Below are 14,376 nucleotides of genomic sequence, written 5' to 3'. Positions count from 1 at the left end.
TGTTTTATCTTACCTTGCACCCTGACAGAATCCTCTGTTAAAGGACATATACCACCATGATCAAGGGTTGTAAACCAAGCACACTGACACACTGGCGTGTGCCCCCTCTGCCAGGACCTCCTCTTCTTTTAGCTTCTTAGGCCCTGGTTTTTACAGAAAAACTATTTTAAAATTATGCAAATGACCCTGAAGGGGCTCCGGGCTCCATGGGTTTTAATGGAGGCTGGAGACCCTTAAACTAATTTGCCCCTTAAACTAATATGAGCCTACAATGTGGAATAGTGCCAACGTTATGGAAAACGTCGGTTATAGTTCCCATAAATAAAGTCCCACGACCGAAAGTGTTAAACGACTATAGACCAATAGCGTTGACCTCGGTGGTCATGAAAATCTTAGAAAGACTGGTTATGCGGCACTTATCTAGTGCAGTGAAGGACTTTGTAGACCCATTACAATTTGCATATCGCCGTGGGCTGGGAGTAGACGATGCATTAATTAATCTGTTACACAGAGTAAGTGCTCATCTAGAATCCCCCAAAACAGAGGTACGCTTGACTTTTTTTGACTTCAGCAGCGCATTTAACACGATCATTCCAGCATTGCTAGAGTCTAAGCTGCAGGTTATGCAGATAGAGCCGACTATGATTAAATGGCTGATGACTTATCTGCGCTGCAGACCACAGAGGGTTAGGTTGGGTGACATATGGTCTGATGAGGTGGTGCGTAGTACGGGGGCCCCTCAGGGCACTGTGTTAGCTCCCTTCTTGTTTATTCTGTACACCTCTGATTTTAGGAAAAACGATTCGGCCTGTTTTCTTCAGAAATACTCGGATGATTCGGTATTGGTGGGATGTATTACAGAGGGGGACGACAGTAAATATCGAGAGTCAGTGAATACATTTACTGAATGGTGTAGCTCAAATGGTCTTGTACTAAATGTAAATAAGACGAAAGAATTGGTTATAGATTTTTCGAGAAAAAAGGGCGCTATGCCCAAATCGCTTAGTATAGCAGGGATAGAAGTGGAGCAGGTTGGTAGCTATAAATACTTAGGCGTAATAATTGATAATAAATTAAACTGGCATGAGCATATTGATAAGGTCTCTAGACGTGCTAATAGTAATCTATTCTTTTTACGTAGACTAAGAGCATTTGACATCCCGAGGACTATGATGGTTGGTTTCTATAATACGGTTATGGTGAGCGCATTTGCTTTTGCCCTAGTGGCTTGGGGCAATTGTATCTCTAGTAGGGATTGTCAGAGGATGGATAAAATAATTAAGAAAGCCTCCTCGATAGTGGGTTTGCCATTTGATAGATGGGAGAAACTTGTACAGTGTGGGATAATAAAGAAATTGGAAAAAATCATAAATAACTGTGACCATCCAATGCATGGCGTGCTGCAGGCACAGATCAGTGGTTTTAGTTCCCGTTTTATTCTCTTGCGTTGCAGGTCGGAGAGATTTAAAAAGACGTTCATACCGGCCGCTCTCGAGCTGTCAAATACCGCAATTAGGGGTAAAATAGGGAAGTTTTAGTTTTAGAATGTAGGACTATGGGAAAGAAGGGTACTATTTTATTACTTTTTATAATTCATTTAATTAATTATTTATTGAATTTCAAGTGAAATTTATATTTACGTGTATTGGTGTTCTATGGTATATGTGTTTTTTTTTTTTTTTTTATGTGAGTTTTTTATATATGTGATGTCTTGTTGATTGATGTAATGCGGATGTGACACTTTAAGTTCCCGTTTGGGATAATAAAGTATTATTAATTATTAATTATAATTTTTAAAGACTTTATTCTTAAAAAAAAGGCATAATAAGCTTAAAGAAAAGTGGTTCCTGACAGAGAGGACACACACCAGTATGTCCTTGTGCTTGGTATACAATTATTCATCCTGGTGGTAATGTCCTTTAAATGGATTTTCCCACAAAACAAGTTAGGCCCTATCCACAGGATAGGACCTTCTTGATGACCAGTGGAGGTCTCTTTGATGAGCCCCCTGAAAGCGTAGCGCTCTGCAATCTACATCAGCTCCATAGAGATGATTCGAGCAGGGCATACTTGCGTGGCCATCTGCTCTACTCATCTCAGGGAGTGACGAGGGGCCCATAGGATCCCTCGTTCTCGTGATCTGTGGGGGTCTCCTCACTGTTGCAAACTCCTCAGCTCTCAGCCCGCACCTTTGTGCTCCTGTACAGCTCCCTCCGGCACTGATGTCAGCTCAGCTGGCTGCAAGCTCTGTGATGAAGCAGGCAGGAGGAGCTGTACAGAAGCACAAAGATGGGGGCTGAGAGCTGAGGAGTCTGCAGCACAGACAAGTCATGTGTTGTTTTTTAAAATGCATCTAAACCAAAGCCCAACCCCTGGGACTGTCATGATGCAAGATAAGTTAAAACACAAAATTATTTTGTAATAGAAATGCTTAGTGAAGGCACTGCAGCTGTAATAGGCTCCTACAACCTGTCTTTAGGGAAAATGAGGTCCCTGGTGACATGTTCCCTTTAAAAGTTTTATATACTTGTAATGTAGACCGCCTGTATATTTAAAGGGAAAAAAACCCTGTACTCACTCTGGCGCCCTGGCCCTGACCTAGCTGGCTAAATACTGGGGGCAGGCTTGGCTGAATATATATTGGGGGCATTGGCAAGCTGGCTATATACTGGGAGCATGGGCTGGCTAAATACTGGGGGCATGGTCTTGCTGGCTATATACTGGGGGCATGGGTGGGCTGGCTATATATGCTAATTTGCATATCAGAAAATCTGTAATAAGGGCACAGTGCCTCTAGCAGCTAATTTTAGGTGATTTAGCCCTTTATCAGCAGGCATTGTTAGTTGGTCGGTCAAAATCTGGTGATAGGTCCTCTTTAAGCAAATTGTATCCTTTGTAGAAACTTCTTGTTGTCTAATTCTAATTGGTCTAATTGTGTTGCTTGTCTTTTTGTCGTAAAAGCCACTGATATACTAACCCTATAATTATGTACCTTTTCAGGTATCGCTGTGTGCATTGGGATGGCCACTACTTTTGCCTACGCTAATTCCTCTGTCAAACACCAGGTGTCTCTAAAGGTACAGTTATATTTTCTGGGATAGACTATTGGAAAACTGATGAACCTTCACTTCTGAGGCTATTAATAGATTCCCTTAACCAGAAATTAACAAAACTAAAAGATGCCATAATATATATATATATATATATATATATATATATATATATATATATATATATACGTAAGAGCTGCCATCTGTTGTGGTGTAATGCGGTCACTGAGTACATCGGTCCGTAGGACTCGTATATGGTAGTAACTCCCATGTTACTTCCTCATAAGAAAGATGACCTTTTCATTTCTCGTCTCTTCACTCTATATTTGCACTATTATTATTATTACTACAGAGTTTTATGTGCATTTTGTGTTTTTTTTTTTTATACACCAGCAATGCAGGTCAGTTATCGGGCAGATGTCTGGTCTAGTAAAGCTGACTTTTTGTTATTTTGTAAAACTTACAAAATCTCTACTAAGTTGTATCCTTTCCTTTGTCCAACAGGAGAAGCGATCTGTCTTGACCGTATTTTGGATTGTGGTGTTTTTACTGGGGAACACTCTTTACCTCCTTTATAGCTTCCGGTCCCAGCAGCTGTATTACAGGTGAGTTTTGCCAGTGATAATACTATACTAAATAATAAAATACTGACAGTTTATGACATTATAATACCTTCAGATTAATGCAGGTAGTTGGTCACGTACACAGGGGGAAATCATTGCTCAATGTTTGCAGCAATTCCACGGCAGCAAAAACTGTTGATGGAAGGGTTTGTCGAATTTATTTAAAATAAGAAAATGAAGTGATTTTGGTGAAAAACATGACTTTTTTTTAAGGTTTCCTACTGTAGCACTTGCAGTCTACCAGAACGCATGTAATGACATGTTGGTTGCTTCACTTAAGGGTGTTGTCCACTTTCAGCAAGTAATTGATATGGTTTGTTTAAGGAAAAATTATACAATTTTCCATTATACTTTCTGTATCAAATCCTCATTGTTCTCTTCATCTCTGCTTGTTCTGCTATAGAACATGTAGGACATGTAGGTGCATGAGCTGTTAGTATCCCACGTTTCTTATTACTTTCTGTGATAATAACTGCTTGTGCACCTGTGTGTCCGTTACATGACCAGGGACAGGTTTGTCTCCATTGAAAGTAAACATAGAAGCTTTTTTTAGAGGACAGCAAGCAGAGATCTAGACAATTAATACAGAAAGTATATTGGAAAATTTCTATAACTTTTTCTTAGTCAGACCATATCAATTATTTACTAAAAGTGGACAACCCCTTTAACTTCTGCATGGAATTGCTGAGCTCAATTCTGACACTGCATGTTACTGCTGAGACCAGAAATTGACTGCATTGGTGATGGGACATCACTGCTTTTCATTCCCTGCTGTTTCTGGATCATAATGCCAGAATAGACCTGAAATGTATTTTCTTTTACACAATGTGCTGCCTTCTATCAATTTCTTAATACACATGTAGACAAATTGTTGGTATCGTTTTGCTAACCCCTTAATGACGACCATATCAGGTTTTTACATAGGCCGTTAAGGGTACTTCTTATGATGTTCCACCTTTCTACGTCGGCGTGTCAAAAAAAGATTGAGGGACATCAGGTCCCGTAAGTTCAGGTGTCGGGCTGTGGCATTACAGCCCAAAACCGGCACGAACACCTGGGATCAGAAAAATTAACTCTTACTTGACCGTGACGTGTAAGTGTATGCCCAGTAGATCAGACTCCCCAGGTGAGCTTACCAGGGGATCCAATCTTTCCTGCGGCAGCCCCAGGGTCTGGATGTGGCCCGAGGCTGCTTGCTCTTCTTCACGCCGGGCTCTGCCTCCGGGCAGGACCCAGCTGTAACCAACTGAGCATGGTTAAAAGGTCAAAAAGGTAGAAATTTTTTTTTTTATAATATTTAAATAAATAAAAGTCCCCTAATGACCTCAGTTACATATAAAACAAATAAAACGCCAAAAAAATTCCATATTTGTTATCACTGTGTTCGTATTATTCTGTACAAAAATCTAAAGCAATATTGAACCCACACAATGAACAGCAAAAAAAATGTGAAAACTTCCTGTAGTATAGAATTTTTCATCAAATACCCTAACAAAAAATGTTTGCGCCCTAAAATAATATGACTGAAAAGAGCAACTCTTTTCACAAAAAAATAAGCCTTCAACCTGACCTGAAAAATACGGAAGTTATGCCTCTAAAAAGTCTCCGATACTAAATGTAATTTTCTCGAATATTGTTTTTTATTAGTATAATTGAGCAAAGATAAGAAAAACTATATAAATGAAGTATCGCCATTATCGTAGTGAACCAGAGAATAAATATAAAATATTATTTTTACCTTACAGTGAGCAGGCAAAAAAAAGTGCTAAAAATCCACAATAAAAATTGATCATTTTGTTTGTGTCCCCCATGACATAGTTAATTAAATCTCATGAATAAGTTATAGACCCCCAAAATGAATTATCTATGCATTGTATCTCAAACCACAAATAATGAGCCCTCATATTCAAATTACCAAAAAATGTAAATTTTATAGCCTGTACAATGTGACACTACAGATCTGCTGGGAATGGCGCTGCTTTCATTCTAGACCTGGTCATGCTACCATACAGCAATTTACCACAACATGTGGGGTATCCGTACACTCAGGAGAAATTGGGCATCAAACTTTGCAGAGCATTTCACCATTAAATTCATTGTAAAAGTGTCATTTTTGGCCTAAATTAATGTACCGTATATACTGTAGTATAAGTCGAGGTACCTTATTTTACCACCAAAAACTGGGAGTATAAGCCTAGGGTGGGAAATGCATTGTTAACAGCGCCCCCTGTAGTGTATAGCCAGCGTGCTCCCTGTAGTGTATAGCCAGCCAGCCCCCTGAAGTGTATTTTGCCTGCCAGTGTATAGCCTGCCTGTTAAAAAAATAAACTGAGTACTTGCCATTCCGATGCTCCGGCGGCCTCGCCTTCTATCTTTATGTACGTGGACGCTGGCTCCAGGTCCGCACCAGCTCTGTGGCCGGTTCCTTTTCTTTCTTCACGTGCACCCATAGAGATGTCACGGACCTGGAGCCCACGCGCATGAAGATAGAGGAGCTGTCTGTGGTGTCGGAATGGTGAGTACTCAGTTAATTTTTTTTTTTTTATATATACCTGAGTATAAGCCAAGTGGGGAAAATTTGTGCTGAAAAACTTTGCTTATACTTGAGTATATACCATATTTTTTGGACTATAAGGCGCACAAAAAATCCTTTGATTTTTCTCAAAAATCAAAGGTGCTCTTTATAGTCCAGTGCGCCTTATATATGAACCGTACTTACAGACAACAGCTGCCTTGAACTGTGCACAGGTCTGCCACCTGATGGTCATTCATCCTTATAATCAGGTGCGCCTTATAATCCGGTGCGCCTTGCATATGAACCTAGATGTTTTAACAGGCATTTATTGATGGTGCGCCTTGTATGTTAAAGCGTTCCGAAGTTATAACCCCTTTATGACCAGACTTTATTTTTTGAATCTGACATGTGTCATGATAATTGGTTAATTAAAGAAAAACTCTCCTTGTTCTCTGAAACTACTTGAAACTGACAATTAATTTTAGTTTCTGGGTAACAACTAAATTGTATTTGAAAAAATTATCAAAATCTAAGTAATGAAATAATGGTACCCCTAGAGGAGACTCTAAATAATGTGACCGTAGGGGCATGTACCACGAGAGTGCTTTATATAAGGGGGTCTTGATACCCAGGCAGTCCTTGCTATAGTTGACTCCATCTGTAATCCATTGTAGTGAGGTTTCACTCTAGTTCACAACATGTATGGGAGAATGTCCTCTGAATGTCCTTGTTGGGTACAATGAAATTTCAATACTATAAGTGCATTCTGAAATATGCAGCAAAATGTCAGAATGCTTGTTCTCAGTAACACATGGTGGTACCTTCAAAAGGACAATGACCAAAATTGGTAAATATATCCAAAAGAGGCTAAGAGGAAAGATTTGAACTTTTCTTGAGTCATGATCATAAATTCTAAGTATCCGTGGAAGGAGGTGGAGGCCACGTTCACACATTGCGCTTTTGGATGAGTTTTTGTAAGAGGTTGCCATGTTTACCACACGGAACGTGTGAATGCGACTGGAAAAGGCTTCCTTCAAACCTGAGGCAGCTGGAGAATTGCTTTACAGGCAAAATAACCGTAATAACACCGGCAAAATCTTTAGGTTGCATGCATACGTTGCTTTTTTTCGATTTTGTGTTCCCACTGAAACGCAAGCCTTATTGTATTTCAAAACACAATTTCAAATCTATGGATTCAGTCTCATATAGTTACACAAATCGTTGTAGTTATTGTATCATAAGGTTTCACAATTAGTTTGTTGATTTTTCAGTATATTAAAATTTGCAGAACACAACAGTTAATGTTGTTAACATTGTGTTTTGTAATCGCACACGTCAACAGTAATGTAATAAGGTAAATCCTCTTTCCTCAGCTATTGTAATGCGTTCAAAACGCAATGTAAATGCAATGTGTAAACATGGCCTTACAATAAATCTCTAGGACCCTTGTTCACACAGTGCATTTGAATTAAGTTCAATTCTAGCGGGGAGGAGTTTCTCCCAATCAATGCGTTTAACTGCTTAACCGCAAAGGACGATATAGATCGTCTTAATTAGCAGTCTGTTGCTGAATTAGGATAATCTATATCATCCTACTGATCACAAAGGCAATGCCGGTGATCTGCAGCAGGAGACCGGTTGTTACTTACAACCCAGTTCCCGTTGCATGTACTGGCGGTCCCCTACTTAAGAACACCCGACTTACATACGACCCCTAGTGACAAACAGATAACTAGATGTTGGTAATTTACTGTACTTTAGCCCTGAGGTTACAATTATAAAGTATACAGTTCCGACTTACATACAAATTCAAATTAAGAACAAACCTACAGAACCTATCCTGTACGTAACCCGGGGACTGCCTGTACTCAGCAGGGAGATCTCTGCTTGTCGGGCAGTTTAACCCCTGTTTTATCGCGGCAGCTAAGAAGGGAGACAATAGAGTCACAGATGCCTTTAGACCAAAACGTTTGCAATTGGTAATGAACATTGTTTACTGGCTAAATCTGGGAGAAGCTCCACCCCACTGGCCTTGAATTGTGTTTCTAAACACAATTGAGGTATAGCATGCAAACACAGTCTGAATATGCTGATAATTGGGACCGTTGTTTCCAGCACCAAGGGTGCGTTCACACAGTGTGTTCTTAGACTGTTCTTGGTCCATTGTAAACCAAGCACACGTACATTCTGGTGTGTGCCCCCTGTGGCAAGATCTGCTCTTCTATTAGCTTTTTCAAATTATGCAAATGAGCCTATAGGCGTTAATGGAACCTATAGCCCATCAGACTCATTTGCATAATTTGTAAAGCCTTTTTTTTCTTAAAAACCAGGGCATAAGAAACTGTGTGCTTGGTTTACAATCATTGATCCTGGGGGTAGATGTCCATTAAACTGCTATGAAAATGTTAATACAGACGCTTACACTTCCAGAAATTAAGAAAAACAGATTCAAACCAGCCATACTCATGGTAAACATGCAAAAACACATGCATTTTAATTTTATACATATATAAAATAGTTTTCTTTTCTTTTGTGTCCTATGTTTTATTTAATTTATCACTTTTATATTTTAGGTTTTCACTTTGCCATGTGTGGCGTGTGAGTATTTTCAGTTTTGTTTTTATTTTATTGTTTGTTAGTAGTATTTATTTACCTATTTATTACTGTTTTCATTTATTTTATTTATTTTTTGTTTTGCAAACTTTTTAAAGGCATGTCCTAGTTTGGAAGAATAGAGTATAGTGAAGGATGAGCTGCAAGTCAAAGATCATTAGAGTAAGATTAAGAACATGCCTGTCACATCAGGTTGGACAGATTGTTCAGGGCTCAGTGAAGGTCATTTTTCTACCGTTGCTATCTTGTAATTGGGACAAAGTGTCAAGATGCTCGCTCTGGGAGATCACTTGGTTTGTTCAAAGCAAAGTCAGTGGCAGCTTGGTGATTACTCTTTGTCTGCATTGGCTTTATAATGGTAAACTGTATACAGGCTTAAAGTGGACATAGAGAACCCAGCAGCTGCATAATACATTCTGGTGACTCCTACTGATCCACCTTAAGTGCTGAAAATCATAGCTGTGAGGTTGGTAAGCCAAACTTCCTTCTCCAACTCCTCAATTTCCCTTACTCTAACACGACCAAAATGGACTGCTACTCCACAGCCCTGTTTTCCTGGTCAAGCAGTACTAAGCACCTCCCCCGACTGGGAATCCAAAATTTCCAGAAGTCCACCTCCCACTTTTCCTTGACCCCAAGGAAGACATCTGCTTAGGGTGCTCATGTATAGCTAGCAACGATAACCCCAGTTTGTGAAACTTTCTAAGCACTGCTGCAAGTATGATGATAGGATTATCTCTTATTGATCTTTTATATTGCTGAAGTATCTGGTGAAACCTATGAAAGCTTGCATGTGGGAGATCAAAACTTTCCTGATAACAATGGATCCCTATGACATCATAATGATATACTATGACATCATAATGGGATATTATGACACTACAATGGAACTTTATGACATCATAATGGAACGTTATGTCCTCACATAATTATGTGACATCACAATAGGATATTTTAATATCATTAATGAACCCTTTGTTCTCACAATAAGACATTATAACATCAAAATTGTACCTTATGACCTCACCATGGAACATTTTGACGTCACAGTGGAGCCTTTGACATTATGAAATCACAATAGAGCCCTATAACCTCTCAATGGAACAGTTTGACATCACAATGGAATGTTATACCATCACAATGGAAACCTTGACATAACAATGTATTCCTTTTACATCCCACTGGGACCCTATGACCTCACAATGGAGCATTATGACCTCACAATTTAACCCTTTGGCATCTCAATTTAATATTATGACCTCACAGTGTACCATAATGACATTACAGCAGAACATTATCACACTCCTGGCTAGTAGACAGAAGCATCAATTTGCCGGACTGCCTGCACAGAAGGTAATATGTCTTGGTCGTGCAGGACTCTCCCAAAACCAGGACCCAAATTTAAAGGGGTTGTCCCATCGTAGCAAGTTAGGCCCTGTCCACAGAAAAGTGCCTAACTTGCTAATCAGTGAGGGTCTCGGTGATGGGACCCCCACAGATCACAAGAATGGGGGTCAGATGTACCCCTTTGCACCCTGAAATGTCAGGAGCAGCCGGTCACGCATGCTTGGGGTGTCCCGTTCTATGGAGCTGAGAGAGAAAGGCGAGCGTCGCACTCGGCAAACTCTGTCAGCTTCATAAAGATAAACTGGGCAGCCAGCAAATGCGCAACCGCCTGCTGTAGTCATCTCGCTGAGCAGGGGTACATCGGATCCCCGTTCTTATGATCAGCAAACTAGGCCCTATCCACAAAATTGTGCCTAACTTGCTACGTTGGGACAACTCCTTAAAAAAAGCAATACCACTTATCACTACTGCCTGGTTTTTATGCTACCTATATATGTACTTTAATATGTCTGTTGTTATATGTGAGCTACTATCAGTAAAGCCTTGTTTGGTGTGCTTTGATACCTACCTCCCCGTTGTTTTGTATTGAGCATCACCGTAAAACATTATGACATCACAATGTATTGCAGTGTATTATTAATGTCAGCTTATGCGCATATATCATATGCAGAGGACAGACAAAGGAACTTTAAAATCTATTTATCATAAATTAAAAATTCCCTGTTCGTCAGACACAAACACAGCACATACAGCCCTGCTACATCCATTCACTGACACACACAGCCCCGCTACATCCATGAAGCCATGGAAGTGAACAATTAAGGGATAAGGGCAATGCTTTTTAACCACAATTTTTAATTAAGTATATATTTTGGGTGGATTCATTTCAATGTCAGGTTCTCTTTAAGGACTTAGCAGTGATGCAGGAATCCTGATTGGTCACATGCTTCTGACATCACTCTGGATCCTGGAGAGAGAGAGCAGTGTGGAGGCTCTACTCTCTCGGAGATCAGGTAAAATTCTTTGTCAGCGCCTCACCCAATCTGCAGGACAGCAGCAGTGCAGGATCTTCCGGACCTTTGTCAGTTATATGCTGCTCATGCATGAAACAAGTTGATTTAATCATTCTCACTCGTGATCTTTGCGTCTTATTATTGACCACCAATCTATGATTTAAACTTCAACTCTGATGTTCAGAAGTGACCAATGAGCAGAGAGAGCTCAATGACCACGTTTCTCATATTTTAACATTCTTCTCTCTTCACATCTTCCACAAGTGCTGGGCTGATAGCACAGCACCAATCACGTCCAGATGACCTCATTGACTTATAATAGTGTCTGCTGTGTGACGGGGAGGGTATTGCCGCTTTCTGCACTTTTACAGTCAGATGTGATGGAATCCACCACAAGGGCTCCATACAGATATGTATGGTTTGGCCACAGATTGCACAGACTCTTACACTAGTTACATGCAGATCTTTTATGAACAAGCCATGTGACAGCTGTGTTTACCACTTAAAGTTATAATGTAGGTATATTTTGTATTCCTTGTGAGGGGCAAGGATAAGATTGGCCATTATTAACTTATTGAACATCCATTATGTTTTGTTCCGCTTCACATGCCGACAGTTTATTTAGCTGTCTCCTTAGCGCTTCTCATCCCTTTAGTTTAATATCGGAGCCATGAAACTGATGAAGGCAATTTCATTGTCTCATCTGACAGGTTATTGTACCGTGTAGTGTGCACTATACCTGAGACTAAATCCTGTCAGATAGGAGAGTTTAATCTTTACAACAATGCTGATTACAGGTATCGAAGTAATGGGCAATTTGCAGAGGCAACAAATCCCCGGGGGCCAGCGTTCTAGCGTTGGATTGCTCTAATTGGCTTATTTGTGGATGATGTCAAGCGGTGTAAGCTAAGGCATTTGGGGACATGCAACTTCTGCCTTCCCTCTAAACTTTCCTGACTCCATGGATTCCTTTCACCATTAATTGTTGCTTCATTTTCAGAATTAAAATCCTTTTCAGAATGTATCTTTCACACGTGAATGTTTTTGATTTTTTTCATTCAGCCTCATCTTTCTGAAGCCTAATTTAGAGGCCATGGATTTCTTCGAGCTCATATGGATAGTCGGGATCTCGGACTTTGTACTGAAATACATCACGGTGTCTCTGAAGTGTCTTATTCTCGCTCTTCCTAGAATTGTGATAGCTGTGAAATCTAAGGTAACTCAACACATACACCTTTATGGTTTACCATCTTCATGATACCAATGTAATGTACATGTGTAGTAGCCGCTATCTTAAAGGCAGGATTGTCCCCAGAATAACTTTCATTCCCTATCCACTACGGATACCATTCTGATAAGTTTGGGTTTGACCTTTGGGTTACCCACCGATTACAAGAAAGGGGAACAGCAGGGATTCACTGTCTATGGGAGTGCAGTAAATAGATGAGCGCAGCACTCGGCTATCTCTGACCGTGATCTGTGGGGTCCTTTCAATACCTCTTTAGTATAGTGTAGTGTAGTGTAGTGTAGACCGTGATCTGTGGGGTCCTTTCAATACCTCTTTAGTATAGTGTAGTGTAGACCGTGATCTGTGGGGTCCTTTCAATACCTCTTTAGTGTAGTGTAGTGTAGTGTAGTGTAGACCGTGATCTGTGGGGTCCTTTCAATACCTCTTTAGTATAGTGTAGTGTAGACCGTGATCTGTGGGGTCCTTTCAATACCTCTTTAGTATAGTGTAGTGTAGTGTAGACCGTGATCTGTGGGGTCCTTTCAATACCTCTTTAGTATAGTGTAGTGTAGTGTAGTGTAGTGTAGACCGTGATCTGTGGGGTCCTTTCAATACCTCTTTAGTATAGTGTAGTGTAGTATAGTGTAGCACACAAAACTATTTGCATGAAGCTACTTTATGGCAGTAAAAATGTATGCCTGCTACATTTGTATTTGCATATCATCCCCAGGATGGTAAAGGATAAAGTAACCGCGAATTGTATTGGATAATGAATTTCTAAATGTATTTGCACTTCAGATCCAATGTAGGACATTTCTGGCGTTTCCATTTTTTGGGACTGTCTCCTAGGCACTGCACCTGTCCCCAGAGTTGGGGCCATCACTCTGGGGACAAAGGCATCTAGCTATATGATTGGAAAGGTGTCTGCCCATGTATATGTATCTTTCTTCCTTCATTAGTATAGGAGTTTCATAAACAGGAGTGTCACTTGCACCATTTCCTCTCTATTCAATCACGAAATTCTAAAAAACATATTGGGGTAGATTTATCAGAAGTGTCTGAGATAAAAATATTCTAGTTGCCCATGGAAACCAATCACATCTCAGTTTTAATTTTATAAACCGCTTTGGGAAAATTTAAGCTGATCTCAAATTTGTTGCTATGAGCAATTAGAACAATTCTGCTCTAAGACACTTCTGATAAATCTCCCCCTTAGCTCTAAAAGTAAATTCTGAAAAAAAAAACTGTTAGAATTTTTTTTAGAGAATAGGAAAAGGCCATGATTGCAGCTCTTGTAGGGGTTGTCTCCTATCATCACTAGGTTTGTAAGTGACAAAGCTGCCAAGTAAAGCGATGATAGATGGTAAGCAAGAGATTAATGTATTATGCAGATTTCTCCTTTGTCTAAAGAAAAACAAGCGACCACTTTTGTAGTATAGGGAACATAAGCTAAAACAAAGACAAGAGCAGAGTTAAAAGTCCCCTTTAGGTTTTAGTGATTATACTGATAATATGTCCTCTAATATCACGTGCAAATGGCATGTAGCATATAGTAAGTGTAAGGAGGATCAGTATAAAGCCATAGACAAGTTTATACTGTAAATTTGACTTTATAAGGAGCATTAAGGCAGCAGTCTGTAGGATTGGCAGCAGCCTTTATGGGCGCTAGGTACATGTCCTGCATTTACAATCTCCATGTTTTTTGTTTTTTTTCAATTTTATCGAAAAATAGACTTTCTGCCAAAGTGCTGTAAAAAGACAGCCACTAATGTAAAGCAGATGGTATACATGTAATGGAGTAATGAAAGTATGAACACATGAATAAATAGAAAAGCTAGTTACATTACCTCATGGCATGGAATAATCAATACACGGCTCCTGCAGGTTGGACATTAGTATTGCTGTAGCTGACCACCACGTAATGCAAGCTGATATGGCCCTCTTTACAAACCAGCTAAGTGCTTTGTTATTGAATGGAGTGTACTAT

At 39.8% G+C, this 14,376-nt stretch overlaps 1 protein-coding gene across 2 annotated transcripts in view; it reads left to right on the top strand.

The window, feature by feature from the left end:
- The window catches only part of RNFT2 (ring finger protein, transmembrane 2), a 61,847-nt gene that overhangs the window by 15,639 nt on the left and 31,832 nt on the right, over positions 1-14,376 (top strand). For both annotated transcript variants that reach the window (XR_011854256.1, XM_072142631.1), the window contains exons 4-6: positions 3,001-3,077; positions 3,555-3,655; positions 12,224-12,377. Coding sequence is in view for 1 of the 2 variants with exons in the window: in XM_072142631.1 (XP_071998732.1) it covers positions 3,001-3,077; positions 3,555-3,655; positions 12,224-12,377 (332 nt within the window). In the remaining variant the exon portion in view is untranslated. The remainder of the gene's footprint in view (positions 1-3,000; positions 3,078-3,554; positions 3,656-12,223; positions 12,378-14,376) is intronic.

This window comes from Engystomops pustulosus, chromosome 1 (genome assembly GCF_040894005.1).
Source record: "Engystomops pustulosus chromosome 1, aEngPut4.maternal, whole genome shotgun sequence".
In the NCBI taxonomy this organism is placed as follows: domain Eukaryota; kingdom Metazoa; phylum Chordata; class Amphibia; order Anura; family Leptodactylidae; genus Engystomops; species Engystomops pustulosus.
This window is presented reverse-complemented; position numbering and strand designations above follow the sequence as displayed.